At 40.6% G+C, this 15195-nt stretch overlaps 1 protein-coding gene across 1 annotated transcript; it reads right to left on the reverse strand.

Annotated features, from left to right (window-relative positions):
* Window positions 1–289: 289 nt before the first annotated feature.
* LOC116064785 (mucin-16-like) lies at window positions 290–9564 on the reverse strand. The gene is made up of 4 exons (XM_031320029.2): window positions 9038–9564; window positions 4499–7852; window positions 2963–3037; window positions 290–1158 (listed from the first exon to the last, which is right to left on the reverse strand). The coding sequence occupies exons 2-4, from the start codon at window positions 7780–7782 to the stop codon at window positions 939–941; spliced, it is 3579 nt and encodes a 1192-aa protein (XP_031175889.2). The 5' UTR covers window positions 7783–7852; window positions 9038–9564; the 3' UTR covers window positions 290–938.
* Between the last annotated feature and the right edge of the window lie 5631 nt (window positions 9565–15195).

The raw sequence follows: 15195 nt of genomic DNA on the forward strand, positions 1-15195 counted from the left end.
CAACCCAAATACAGAAAGTGGACCAAAAGCAATGCATTTGCTAGCCTGCATATTCAACCTTGCACACAATTTACGGACTTGTATATGATTTAAGGGTTGATAACTTTCAGATCCATGAGCTGTTCTGACCACACATCGCTAGTCGTCTGTGTGACAACACATCATCGTCTCTCTGCATCACTCGCTGTCTGTCAGTTGCTCACATTGTTCGCCTTCTTCTAAAATATTAGAAACACTAAAGCATAACCAGAAAACCCAAGACATTATAAATTTGGTGTTGCTCCATTACTTCAGAGACCAGAAGTGTCGGCGAGTTTGGGATATTCTGTCCAATAAACAAGCGACCGTTTCGATTACGTGACATTTGTTTACAGTGTTTGATGCATTTGACAAAGTGCAGTGTGAAAGCAAACCGAACCAGATGAAAAATGTAAAAATGTTGCAACTTCACCCCCAAATTGCACTAAGTCCACCGAACTATAGATGTGAAAGCACCCTTAGGAGAAGCAGATAAGGGGGGTTATTGAAGAGGAAATGTAACATCAACTGGAACTCATAGTGCATTAATCATAACAGTGCATAACAGAATCTCATGTAAAATTAGATAAAGAAATATGTGGCTGTGGTTAGCCCTACATTTTAAGCAGGTGTGTTGAAAATAAAATAACATTAACTCTCAAATACAAAATAAAGAATTCCTAATGGATGATACTAGCTGACAGTCACAAAGATCATGAGCAATTTTGAGTACAAAATCATGTTCATAAGCCTCGACAATGTGCAGGAGAGTGGAACTCTACTGAGTAAGAGCCTGATTCAGAGTAATCTCATTCTATGAGTAGGAAGGGGATAGTAAGAGTCCTCTGCAAAGGCTTCTGCTGGTCACTTGTAACACAGGCGATTGGCTACTAAACAGCACACAGGCATTGTTGAGAGGTCTACACTTGCTGGATTTTCCTGGGCGGCCATTTGAACAGGGTCTTACACAGCTTTTTGCTTCTCACCTTTGACTTTGTTAAGCTCTTAATGATGACATTTCTGAGCAGGCTGAAGTTCAGGGGCTGGGATAGGTGCATGGAGAAAGCCTGATTTCCTTTTGCTGAATGGTTCAGAACCTCCAAGAAGCGTCGTTCTTGCTGCCTGAAGTCATACTCCACACTGGATAGACAGATATGCAGCCCCAAATTACTAAATCTCCCACCAAAACACAGATGTGAAATGACACAAAAATGTGTCACATTCAGCTCTTGCTAATGAATGTTTAGGTTTTGTCGGATCCGCATTACCAGATTATTTTTAAATAATGCATCAAGCTTTTGTAGCTACAGTTCACTTTGTGGTACTCATGGGAAGCTCTGCGCTTGTCAGAGTTCAAAGTGGTTGATTGGTTCAGGCAGGAAGACATTACCCGGCAGCCTATCCTTTTTTTCTGAAGGTGCACAAGTCTTGTTCATATTTCCTTATCTTCCACTTGGCCTTTAAGGACCCCATGCCAACACACACCAGTCAGCAAATCAACTTACGTAACATCTTTTTGTCATGCAAAAGCGGTTTTGAAAATAAGTAGATCAAGACGAATGTTTTGAACATTTCAAGATAAAGACCGTTTTAGGTTTTGCTTTGTAGAGCATGAGACATTTTTTTCTCTCCAAAAGATGATGAGAAGACTTAGATTTCTTAGCCTCCTTTCAAACACAGTGTTTCTGGGACAATTGTTTTTTATTTTTCCATTGCGTCCAACTGATGCAACATTTCAGCTAATGGGTGCAAACGGAGATCAAAGTTGGAATATTGGAGCTAACCACTATTGCACCATAAGTCTTCATACACTACAGCTTAAATGAAATTGGTATGAATATTAAAATCATGTCATTATCTTTCTTTAATTAAATGAAAATGACTGTTTTACCTTTAAATTAAAATTGCTTCAAATAGCTGCAGGATGTGAAAACATATAAATGCCAAACGTCTCATTTTAAGATAACGCTATTTTAGATAAATTCTCCCACAGCTCTCCTCATCTGTTTAAATATATTTCTATATGACATGAAATCACCTTGTATGCAAATTAACAATGCTAACATGACTTCAGTAAAGTGATCATTATAAATCTTTATGAACCTATGCTGCAGGCTGCTCAGGCACAACTTCCTCTTCGCTAGTTTGGATTTTAGAGAGAATCTCAATCTCCATAAATCTGCTGTGTGAATAGATTGAGTCACATACAGTCAGTGCTTAAATTTGACAGTTGGTCCAAAAGATTTATGATTTGTTCAGAGAGGAATATGTATCTCCCTATGTATTCTGGGTGAGAAACAAATGAGCAGTACAGAGCTTTTCATTTAGTAAGCTGCCCATACAGTAAGTCATTAATTTTCAGTGAAGTGAAGTGGACAGGCTGGCAAAGATCTGCTTGGCAAATGATATTGCAAATGGGCTCAACCTTATTGAGTTGTGTGTCTCAAGCACAAGAGAAACTTTAAATAAAATCTATATTTTAAAATATCCCTTGGATAAAGTGACGCATGGTCCCAACTGCTGTCCGTTCATCAAATGTTAAGTAAAGTGAATTAATTGAAATCCATGTTATGTTACGTTTATTTTTTGTCTCAGTAATGTAAGCACTCATTCTGTAGCAGTTCATAACAAGTCTATTATACGTAGTGTCGTTCTAAAATTTTGATTTAGTTGTAATTGCTTTCTTAATATCCTTTTGAAAATATCTCACGTCTCAATATCTCAACCCCAGACACATTTTTCACTTTATCTAAATGACGGCTTCCTGCTCCAGCCTATAATCAACACCAAGCAGTAACACAAAGCGATACCATACTATATTTATGATATTCTGAAACCATAGTTTTCTATTCTCGGCAAGAGCTGAATTATGGAGCTGCTCTGATCACTTATCAGTTCAAACACTGCATGCAGGCAAAAATTGGCAATTTCACTATTATCTCACCTGTAGACAATACAAGCAGTCTTCTGGCAGGTTGAGCAGTTTTTGAGGTCCTGTCCAGTTTTGTAAAATCGCCGACTGCGATAACAGAAAGTAAATCAAATTGGATAGAGTAAATAAGGGCAAATTCCAAAACTCTCATCCTTTCAAATTCACAATTTAATATGCACTCCATTCATGCTCTTTGTTTGATTTTCATTCAGACTGCTGTTGGCAGAGATGGGCTGTATAACATGCATTGTGTCAGACATCAGATGGTTATTAGGAGTTGGTTATTCTGAAACATGACCTCAGAGGCAGTCACAACTTATTAGCACACTGCAGTGGATGAGAATGATTGACAGAGACACATTGCCAGAAGGCGATTTTAATTCCTGTTATTTGTCCCAGAAGAGTTATACGGCTTAATAAATCTCTCCGAGAAGTGCCCTCTTGAAATGCCCAAGTAGGTTTCTGTCACAGTCAGCCACACAACCACAGACCTTTTTGCAAACTTGTAACAATGTTAAGGCTTCACATCATCACACTATGATCCCTGATTTATGGCATATGTATAGTGGCCACAGAGCCAGCTCCATAACATCTTATCAGTATGTTTGCCTGTAAAAGGTATTTGTGCAACTTGTCATATCATAGTGCATGTAATAAATGGTACAATTTGTTTCTTGTTAAGGCTTTATTTCCCATGTGGATATTGGTTCAATGTCAGCAGAAAGTCAACGTTCTACAAAGCGGCACTTGACAATTTGCTGCATCTAAATGAACTCTAGGACATCGACCAAATGTCTTGCAAATTGTTTTTTAAAACAATTTTGCCATTTACAAATTACATTTGGAGGAAAACCGTTTTGCACAATGAATCAGGATGACAGGACAACCAAATATCTGACAAACATGCACTACCATAATCTGTCACTTTGTTATTTTACAAACAAATAGGGGTGGAAAATAAAATTGATCTGTGCTATATTGGTTATTTATGAACATATGTCTACCTTTAAGAGTGTCTTCAGGTGCAAACTATAAGTATTTATAGAGCCTGGTTTTCTCTAAATGTAAATGTTTTTTTATTGCAATCACAGTAACCCATAGTTTCTCCACTCAACTATGGCTGCATAATCATAAAGATATAATTACATAAACACACAAGCAAAAGTTTTTTTTAGATGTAAATCACTGCAGTTTGCCAAATAGTTGCAAAGTTCACGAGTGGTTTCAGTTATTGCAAGTGATGAGTGACTGGAAAGTCAAAGATCAGCACTGCAGGACAGCTTTTAAAGTAATGCTGTAGGCCAGATGCTGGCAAACCGCTAAACCTGTATTGGACTGAATGTAGTGTATATTAATAGTTCACTCATATCAGACCCTGCAGGTTTTGTATTATAGTTAAACAATAAGGTAAATGTTTAAGACGCATCTTGGAATAATTCAGTTGTGAGTCTATAAGTAACAGTAAAACATTACACTAGAGGAATCATTTCACCTGCCCTACCACACTTACACATGCAGACAGACACACACCCTCTAACATCCTCTTACCCGCTGCTGGGAGAGTGGCACGTCTCCAGGTCATGGATAATGTTAAGCAGAGTAGTGATCCTGTCCTTGTTGGCTGCCAGGCTGGCCTCCACACTCTCGAGCCTTTGCTGTAGGGCTGCTGATTTGCAGCACTGTGGGGAAGGAGGCAGCAACAAGGATGCAGCAGCTGGGTGGGAGTGAGCCAGGCTGGTGTCCTCTGGGCACGGCAGAGGGGAAGCAGGGCTAAACTTTGAATCCAGTTTGACAATTGCCTCTGCCTCACAGGATTGGAGGTGGGCAAGGGATGCCAAGTGCATTGTTGATGATGGCAATATGGAGTTACATTCAGGGCCTGTGTGCGTACAAGGCAATCCCTCGCTGTTAAAAGGGACTGTTTCAGTGAATGAAAGATCTGGACTTGTGTGTGCTTGTGGTAGTGATGAAGTATCTGAATCAGAATTTTGGTGGACTGAAAGTTTGATTTTGGTGTGTGCACCAGTGTTTTCCAGTGATGAGATAGTGGGCTCACAGTTTGTTTGTGCTTTGGCAGAGGGTGTTGAATAATTGGGAAGTGTCTGTTTATCTGCATTGTATTTCAGCTTAATATTTGCATGCCTGACTGATACACCCAAAGCAAACTGTTCTGTATTTGAATCTGTCTCCTGGGCTGTTTTTACTGATGGGCATGTAGCACAGTGTCCCTCATGTTGTGTTTCTGTGTACCCTTGATAATGTGCGAGCCTTTGTTGTTCTGTGTTTATGCAACCCTGTGGACAAGAGCTGCTTGACTTAATTAGGGAAATGTAATTCTGAAGGTTGGTGACCTGGGACAGATTTGAATTTTCATGGTCATTTGACTCATGCACAGCTAATTCATTGATTAGATTACCACTGGATTTGTTTTTATCAGTATATGATTCAGTATTGGGAATAATGGTTGGTTGAGGATAGTTGGTGCTCGCATCACTGCCTCTGTTATGATTTTTTGACACATTTAGCGGCTCAGAAAATGAAACTTGTTGAGTTGTGGAGTTTTCCTGATTAAAAACATTGCACACACCCGATTCATTACTGGTTTGAGTTCTGCTGTCTGTTTCTTGTGTGTGATCAGATTGATTTACTTGAGGCGCCTTATTATGACTAAGATCTTTGTTGTGTTGTGTTGTGTCCGCTGATTGAAGTGAAGTTGTACCTGATGCACAGACATTACTTTGGTTTCCTGTCAACGTAGATAAAGAGGTGGAGGCTGTGGGGGGTGCATTTTTCTGATTGATTGAGGAGTACCTGAGGGCTTTATTTTTGTATAGAATGCTGCTGTATGTTGATGTGTGACTGGGAGCTGCACTTGAAGGCAACCTAGCTCTTGAGTCTAGGGGTTTCGCTGCACTTGGTGTTGCGTTTAGAGATGCTGTAGAAACACGAAGTGTCGGTTCGGAATTTGAGGAGTTCCGTTGAATTTGGTGAATTTGTGGAGCCACAGATTTATGTTTAGTGCTGGTATGCGTAGTTTGATCTGAATTAGATTTATGATTCAAAGTGCTATGTTGGACCACAGTGCTGAGAAGTCGATGTGGCGTAGTTGGGTGTGGTGTGGGGAATCCAGCTGAGTCCATTACAGTGTCAATTAAAGATGCTTTACCTGGTGATTTGCTGTCGATAGTTGAGGATGCCGTTATTTGTGGTGTGTGACCTGGATCGCGTGAGGTATGTGGTGGACTTGCAGATGTAGGCTGTGCAGTTGTTTCCGGTTTATGAATGGGGTCTAATGTATTGGCTGTCAGTGATGAGATGGAAGATTTAGGTGTCATTTGCGGCCTATCAGTTGTATTTATTGCTATGTTTACTCGCGCTGGGTGCGTTTCATGTTGAGCATTTGCAACTTTAGCGAGTATACTTTCAGTGGACATCAGTGCAGTGTTAAAGGTTGTAGAGCATGTGTTGGCAATGAATATGTGTGAAGGTGACGACAGAGCATTTTCAGGTGTAGCGTGTATAGCCATACATACATTTTGTGGCACATTATGTTGCGAAGAGTTGTGTTGTGATATGTTTAAGTGCTTAGGATAAGTTTGTGAATGTGGGTTGTTTGGTTTAGTAGCTGTGGCCATCTGTGGAGTCAACATGAGACTCGTCGGTCGGGGGATCTTACTGTCCTGTGATGGTTTTGCAAACGATTTTATACTAGCATCCTCTTGTCGTGTTTCAATAGTTGCTTTAGTGACAGTGATGGTTTTAGCATGTAGGATAGTTGTGGGTTGAGGGGATGTTGCATCACTGGCAGCGTGTGACTGTGACAAAGTGACCAAATTGCCCCTAGAGTGCACTGGGCATGCTGGGTGTGGTGTTTTTCCATACTTTAGTTCTTCGCTAAAATATAACAGTTGTGGATTATTGTGTGTCCTTTTGTCTATGTTAGTGATGCTTTCTGAGATTTCATGATGGTTTGGCATCTGGACATGTGTGGTCGTCGAGATCGCGGTGAGGGCCGACTTAAATGGTTTCTCTCCAAGGCAAGCATCAGTAGTAGAGCTTTTCTCCCCCAAAGTCACAAGTCCGGTGGTTGCAGACTGTCTGCCACCGCAATGGCTGCATATTTTTTGTGGCATACCGAAAGGTCGGGCAGCAGATAACAGCAGCGTCTTCCCACACCGCTCTGCATAATGACCTTGCAGTCTGGTTTGGTCTCTTACACGAGAGTTTGCATTTTTAACAGGCTCTGCTTCATCGTTATGAACGCTAATTCCACCTATCGCCTCAGAATCAACCACGCTGCCGTTGGTGTAGCGGGCAGCAGATTTCAATTTTGGCCTGACATTGGTTATATTCCCTGCAAAGTGTGGGTTGGTCTTGATTGCCCTGGCATAGCAATAAGTCCCACAACTATTCCTCTGACTGCAGGCCACATCCTTAGAGGCCTCACCTCCCAGTGCTTTGAAAGTCACTTCCTTTTTTGTCTTGGATTCCCCACTTTTCTGTTTTAAAATAGCCCTTTTCTCCTTGTCACTCTTTGTTAAAAGTGATATATCCTTGTACTCCGTTTCCTTCGTAATATAGCTGTTGGATGTTTGAGTAATGATATTTGATGGCGTCGAGAGTGTATCAGTTAGCTGTCCACTGTGCTGGGCGGATGGTCTGCTTATCCCTGGGGACGTCTGAACACCAACGCTGCACTGAGGTCCCCACGTCTGCAGCAGGACTCCTCCAGTTCTGTCCCCTCCTGTTGTCCTCCAACCACGCACTCCAAACAGGGCAGGGACACCTAAAACTGGAACCGGAGTTGTCAGGTCAGCCGCTCGTCTCCCCATCCCTTGTCTGGCTGACTCAAAAGTCTGATTATTCGAGAGAGCGGCAGTGTTTCCACACCATTACATCCGTCTAAAAGTAAGAGAGGAACAAGTTTACAGTGAGAGGCTTTTGCGATCATGGTGCTGTGAAAGAAATCCATGAGTAAGCAGGACAAGTTGAATCAATGCACAGAGCTAGAACTGAGACAAGGAACTGCTTCAATGCTGCAGAAATGAAGGATAACGGCTGTAGGGTTGTCAAAAATCAATTGCAGATTTGAGATAAGACGGAAAGAATTGCGCTCTCACTTTTAAACTTTCCTGACATAGTGTGGCTGGATAAGAAATAGGAATGGTAATCATTAATGCTGATAATAAGGGGAGGCTGTGTGTTCTGTATTGTATTAGCATTTCATACAAAGCGCACAGATCCCCTCTCAATTTCTGACAGCACAAAGAATAATTTATTGTGGAATAAAATTAAAAAGCTAGCTCCTGTGAACTCTCTCTCATTGAAATATTTGTCATAGCAAGCAGCTTCCACTCTGTTGTCCTCCACATTCAGCTCACCTTGGAAAGAGGCCATCATGTTTATTATTATATGTACACTGATACTACAGACTTCATTAAGCTTTGTGTGCATTAAACTGGAACACCCTTTTACAGAGATGGTGTTGTGTGTGTGTCCATGCCAACCATGAATTCACAGGTGACAGTATTCTTGTGTGTGCAAGAGGTCATTTTAATGATTTACGCAACAACAGTTCGGTAGTCGACGACAGGGCGATAATGTGTGTATTTTTGCATATGGACAGGCATTTGCTTATTATACACTAAAAATACAGTGTGAATTTGCGTTTGTGTTCGCAAGCGTTGATTTATGACATGAATGTCATGCAAACCCATTCTGACAAGGCTCCCTTCACTCCTTTATCCTCTTCATCCTCGTCAACATCCTTCATCCAGGGATGTCAAAATTGCAAAAAAAAACATTTAGTCAACTCTACCTATTAGGGACTGTTATTTTGGTTGTCCTGTCATCTGATGTTACTTAAGCTCAGTCAAGTGACCTATATCTGTTGTCACCGTCTCACGCTAAGTGATAACTGTCCTGCCCTGTTAATACACCATTAAATTCCCCTTTGTGGGGGAAAAATATACATGCTCTTGCAGTGCCACACACTTTTTAGATGATCAGGACAAAGGAAAAGGGCTGTTCTGGCTTCAGCACAATTGCTACCTAATGTGTTTTTGTGATTCTGTTTAGCCGGCTTACCTTAGCGTTTGCTTGATCCTGCTGCAAGATGTCTTGTTTTCTTGAGTCCAAATATCAGGAGCTAGTTTTCTGCTTTCAGTTTTCTGTCCTCATAGATCCTCAAGGTTTGGAGTGACTTTGTCTTCATATTTCAAATCCCTTGGTGGTAGAATTCAAACTCAGGGGAGTCTGCAGGCAGTCAGTTCTGCAAAGCAGCGCTGGTTAATGAGCCCTCTTTTCTAATGCTCAGATTTTGAAGTAATCTACCTTTTATTGATCAGGCATGAAGCCAAGCTGTGTCCTCATTGTATCCCCATCTCCACTTGTTTTGGTCCTGCTGCTCCATGCTCACTCCATAATCACAACACAGCAGTATGTTACAGTATACTGCTGCCCTCCAACACTCTCTGTCCTACTATGTCTTGCCTTCTTACCTCCTCCTCCTCTCTCTCTCTCTTTCGCTCTCTCTCTCTTTCCCTCACATTCCGTCTCCCTCTCCCTCTCTCTTATTTGTCCCACTATCCTCCTTCCCAGCATTCATGTATCCTGATCTACAGCTGGGTGGAGAAAGCAAAAGAGAGCAAGGGAGAAAGAGAGAGGGAGAGAGGAAGTGACTTGCATCAGTGGGATAGGGACTGTGTGTAAATTACCATGCAAGTTAAAAAGCAGGGACATGCACTACAACAATTGTACAACAAATGTAAATGTAAACAAAGCTGTAGCAGTTTGAGGAGGCAATGGAAGAGAATAACAGGGAGAAAATAATGCTAACCCAACTCTGTGCTGTATTTTTAAACATGAACAATTATAGTATCTCAATTCTATCACTGCTATCAGGACATATTGATTTCAGTCTAATAGTGTTACATATTGTTTTACATTGTGACTGCTGTCTTACCTTTGGGTATACAGTCAGAGGCTAGTGTCTAATGTTATAAGAGTGACAGCAAGGCAAGAGACATTTTGTACATTTAGCTATTAAATTTGTCTGACATATATTAGGCTTGGGCCGGTGTAAACATTTGAAAACCGGTTTGCTGTCAAGCCAAATGTGTTCGGTGTTCCGAATTTTACCAATAGGCGTCGCACTTGTCTCAGCCGCTCCCGAGTGAGACTGATGAGAAAGTTCATAATGAGAGTGTAGTGACTTCAATCAACATGGTGGCGGTAATACACCTCTAAGCCAGGATTTTGTACCTGCTGTGAGCTTATAATAACCTCTTTGGTTAGCTGTTTACAGTTTGCCTCATCTTTTTCAGCTCGCCTCTTTCCTCGGCTTGAAATTACAAAATGTTTCCATATTGGCAGCAAAGTTTTAGTATTCTTTGAGACTTACTCTGCAATTATGTAATAATACATAATATAATCTGAAAACTGCTGTCCTGGTTAAAAAAAACAATGCAACTGATCTCAGCTGGTATTCTGTCTATAATGGAGTGGAATGGAAATTTCTAAGTGACCCCAAACTTTTGACCGGTAGTGTGTGTGTGTGTGTATATATATATATGTGTGTGTGTGTGTGTGTGTGTGTGTGTGTGTGTATGTGTATATCATCTTGTCACCCCAAAAAACACATGAACTTTCTAGTAAACAAACAGAACATCCGCCATGATCTTCTCATCGCACCGCTTGGCTCGGCAATAAAGTGCTGTCAGAAAGTGTCAGCCCGTCAGACACTAGTGGCTCTGTTAGTTTGTTTATAAACATACATTATGTTAATCACATTGTCATATTGCTTATTACCAGTGTAAAGCAAGCTACTTGGAAAGTGTAAGAGCTAAGCTACCAGTTACTCCACATTAAGTAAAGCTATACACTGAAGCTAACATAGTAAATAAATGTAGCAAGTGAAGCTACAGCGAAAAAGTAGTTTACTAATTTTACATTAGTGCAAATGTTTTTAATACATCCATGTACACGCCTCGTCCGTGTTTTGCGTTTTTCATCAGTGATCCTCAGCAGTTTTATTTCACAGCGCAGCAGAAAGCTCTGCTGTGCTAGAGCTTCAGAATGCTTGGGGAAATGTATGTTAGCTTGTGTGGACGCTTCCAAACTACTTGGTCAATAAAAGAGCTAAGCTACTGAGAAACTATTTGATTCAGAAACTGCAATGCTATTGAGAAGGAGTTAGTAATGCTACTGCTCATCACTGCAATACAAGATTTAGCGCCGTGACGGCGGCACAGGTAGCTAATGTAGGCTACTTTTTAATTTGCCAGAAGGTGTCACATTGACAAATGCCGGTTTAATCCGGTTGGCATGAAATCAAACCAGTTTAGCCTCGTCCAGCACACCGATGAAACCGGAAATTGACCAAACTCTAACAAATATTAGGCTTGTTCGAGATGAGCCAGCCCTGTGCAGAATCGATCACCGGTGAACACCGCCTAATGCATGCCAGTTAGATTTGTGTCTTACTTGAGCCAGACTTGTTCTGATGTCATGCACACGTGGGCAACGATAAACTCACGAGATCAAGGTGGCCGCAATTTTTAGAGCCAGGCGCTGCAGTTGCTCTCCACCGGCTGCAAGCCCCAGGGCATAATGGGAAACACTTGGCTCTTAGCTGATCTAACAGCTGATTGGTTCAGAATTGACTCTTGTATAAACTTGTTATTGTTTTTAAATTGGAGAGACTTTAATTGCTATTTGTCTAATTTGAAGGCTTATTCTGTTAACAGAACACATGTTGTTTGACTGATAGTGACGTTTAGTAGTCACAGAGAGACTAAATCCGTTCAGATTACAGATCATCTACAGTCTGTTGTGTGTGTATATATATATATATATATATATATATTATCAGCAACAGATCGCCTGCAGAGCATTTTAACAGCTACTCTGTCATAATGCAAACAACTGGAGACTGCGTACAAGCTGATATATGGGTCTGATAACTTTTTAATGAATCAGAATCCAACCTAACAGGATGTGAGTGTATCTGTGACTTCCTGTTCAGACTAAAGGCTGCTTAAAACAGCTGTAACCTGTCCGACTTGACCACAGATTTTTGTCACCGTCCCCTGCTGCTGCCACCTGCTCCCCTCCACTTTACAGGCGAGGCGCTCATCTCGAACGAGCCTAGTGTTTTGGGGTTTATTTGTTACATGTTGTTGTACATTAAGCCCTTTCCAACAATGATTAAAGTAAACAATATTGCAACTAATAGAAAAAAGGAATACATAAACACAGAGATAAATAGGCAACATGCCCTTAAAGGGCAACTAATTTCAATCAAAATATGGTACCTAAACATTTCAATCCAAAGTAATTACCAGCAAAGGGATGCGGAAAGAATTTCCTTTCACACAGTATTTATATCAAAAATAAATGCAGTGCTCAAAATCAAGTGACTCAAGGCTAATACATTATGCTCTGGATTAGAGTGATCAGCAGTAAAAGTACAGCCGTATACCAAACTGTCCCACGGTGAGCTCTGTTACATTGAATTTTTCTTCTGTACTTTAAAAGCAAACAATAGTGGAGTCTGTTTGAGAACTTTTGTGAAAATAATTAATGCAACATCAGCGAAAGTCATTTTAAACTTTATGATTAAAAGCCCAATTCTTTACTCACTTATTTTGAAATCTCCCACAAAGCCACCGTATGAAAAGATATAGTCTACATGTAAATGTGTGGATTTATTAAACCCATGAATTAATATTATAGCCAATGTTTGGGTTATGTTTGGGATTAACCTGCCTCAAATTAAAGAGATTGGAATAGCCAATGTAAAAACCAACCACTTATGACAGTTTAATGTAATGTTAACACATAAAGCCAAATAGTTTCTTAAGTTTTTTTCATGTAAAGTTTTACCTAGAAGGGTATAATTGCCAGTAACATTTTCTTTATTTCTCACTTTTAGATTCTTCCTCATTGGACCTATAGTCCATGAAGATTGGTGATATGTACTGTATCATTAGTTAATGGGATGATAATGAGTGGCTCTAGTTCAGGTGAAGTTAAGAGCTAATTAAGGGCCACTAGGAAGTTGTTGTGAATGTGATCAACCAGTAGGTAGATGAGGAAGGCAGAAATTGTCGGTACATAAATGTAGGATGAGCTATCCCATACATGCACACTGATACATGTTCATGTATCACGTTGCCGTTGCTTGACATTTTAAGACAGCCTTAAGTGAAGCCACCTTCAAATTTGCTCTTTATTAAAACCATGTTGGAACTCTTGGTGGTGGCAGTAGCAGCTAATGATTCTGATGAGGCTGATTGAGCTGATGAGGTTTACGATGCTGATGGTGCCGATGGATCTGCGAATACTGGGGCTGATGGGGAGATGGAGGGCTGCTTTGTCATTTGCAAAGATTTAAAAAGCGTAACAGCTGTAAACATCCTGCACGCATAACAGCACCAATGCGTACTAAAGGCAGAGCGATATTCATATTTAAACAGGGGGAACAGTAGGCTGATATGGCTAACAATGAAGGTGTGTCACTGTGCTATTGGAAAGATGAGTCAGATGTTGTCACCAGCTAATTTCATGATTGACAGTCCCTGACAGGGACAAAAAGGAAATAATAAGTGAGCATGCGTGAGAGTGAATGGCAGGATGGCTGAGAAACAAAACTACAGGCCTAAGCATGCAAAAGGATAATCTTCCTGACTGACCTTATGTCATAGCTACATGTGCCAATTAGGATTTAGCAACATTTGAATACAATATGCTGACAGTTGTGGAGTTGTTTGCTTATTTTTGCAGGCAACTGTCAATCAAATATTATCAAACCAAATCCACACAGTCCTGATAAAGCAGACTTACTCATTTGGACTTCACAAAGATTGGTTTCATTATTATTAGGACAGGATTCATGAGGCAGAAAGAAAGAAGGAAAGGGGGGAAAAGTCCACACAGAGGTGTGAATGATTTAACAACAAGCTGCATCTCCGTCTCCCACAGCTATGGAGGGAAAGTAGTCCTGGTCAGTGGTGGACCTCAGATCTTTTACTTCAAGTCCTTTATTTCCTCCGTGCTCCGGTCACCTGCTTCCTCCAGTTTGTCTGTCACTCTTCTCTTGGACCCAGCTTCACTGAGGTATTTAAGGACATGTTACTTGAATGCTGCATGAAAAATAAACAATTAGCCTGACTACTCACAGATGCGTCAGCCTTCCTGTAAACCGGCTTCTTTCTCTCCACCGGCTTCTTTCTCTCCATCTGATGTTGGACCACATCCACACTGCCACTGCTGAACTCAGGCCAGGTCAACATCCGGCCAATAGCGATGCTTATTGAAAACAATAATCAATGCATTATTTCCAGCCTTGTGTTAAGGTAAATAATCACCATTGGTGTACCAGTGTCACTGGGATTAACTTGGTGTACATTATTTTTAAAGCCAGACAATATAGAATGTGAAATTATGAGTTTTGTTTTACCCAAAACTTAAACAATAAACACATACATCTGCTCGTCATTCTGTGTATCGTTTATTACACATTATTCTTTCTTCTTACACCAAGAAAAGAACAATGTGGGTCAGTTGCCAGTCTCAGCTTTCATCAGTAGGTGTCAGTATTGCTGGAGAGATGGACTCCTGGATGAGGAAGGGAGGTGTGAATGAATGATTTCTCCAGTCTGCAGACAGATGGAGCTCGTGGCTTAGACATCAACAGACCCCTTTTTCCTAGACAACATTACAAATTTGAACTCTTTCTTTAAATGGAGGAAACGATAAATTTCCCACGTTAACCAGTATTCTTGAATCCCTGCCAACTTTACTTTACATGTGCTGATATGTTGCTGACCTCTACACCTTAAGCTCAATGGAGAATTCCAAGCACAAAAGGTTGAAAAAAAACTTTTGTATTGTTGTTCCATCTGTTCCTCAGTCAGCTGCTTGGATGATGATCCATTTCCCTTGTTATCTGTTTTCCATCAAGTTAACCCCATACTTGTTTTTCATTTGGTAATGAAATGTGTTTCAAATGTGTTTCAACAATGTTTGCTCCTGCCAAAAGCAGATGTTTATGACTTGGCTGAGTTGAAGTGGTTTGGGGTTGTAATTGAGTTGTTTTTCAAATTGCTCAACAATGCAAGGACAAAATGTTTCAGTTTATGGCCAGAGATTTCCAGGAACTCGTTTATAAGTCTGATGGGAAAGATTCAATACGTGTAACAGTCCCTGTTGGTTCACTTCCTGGGTTATTTACATATACTCCC

Source organism: Sander lucioperca, chromosome 13 (genome assembly GCF_008315115.2).
Source record: "Sander lucioperca isolate FBNREF2018 chromosome 13, SLUC_FBN_1.2, whole genome shotgun sequence".
Lineage (NCBI taxonomy): Eukaryota > Metazoa > Chordata > Actinopteri > Perciformes > Percidae > Sander > Sander lucioperca.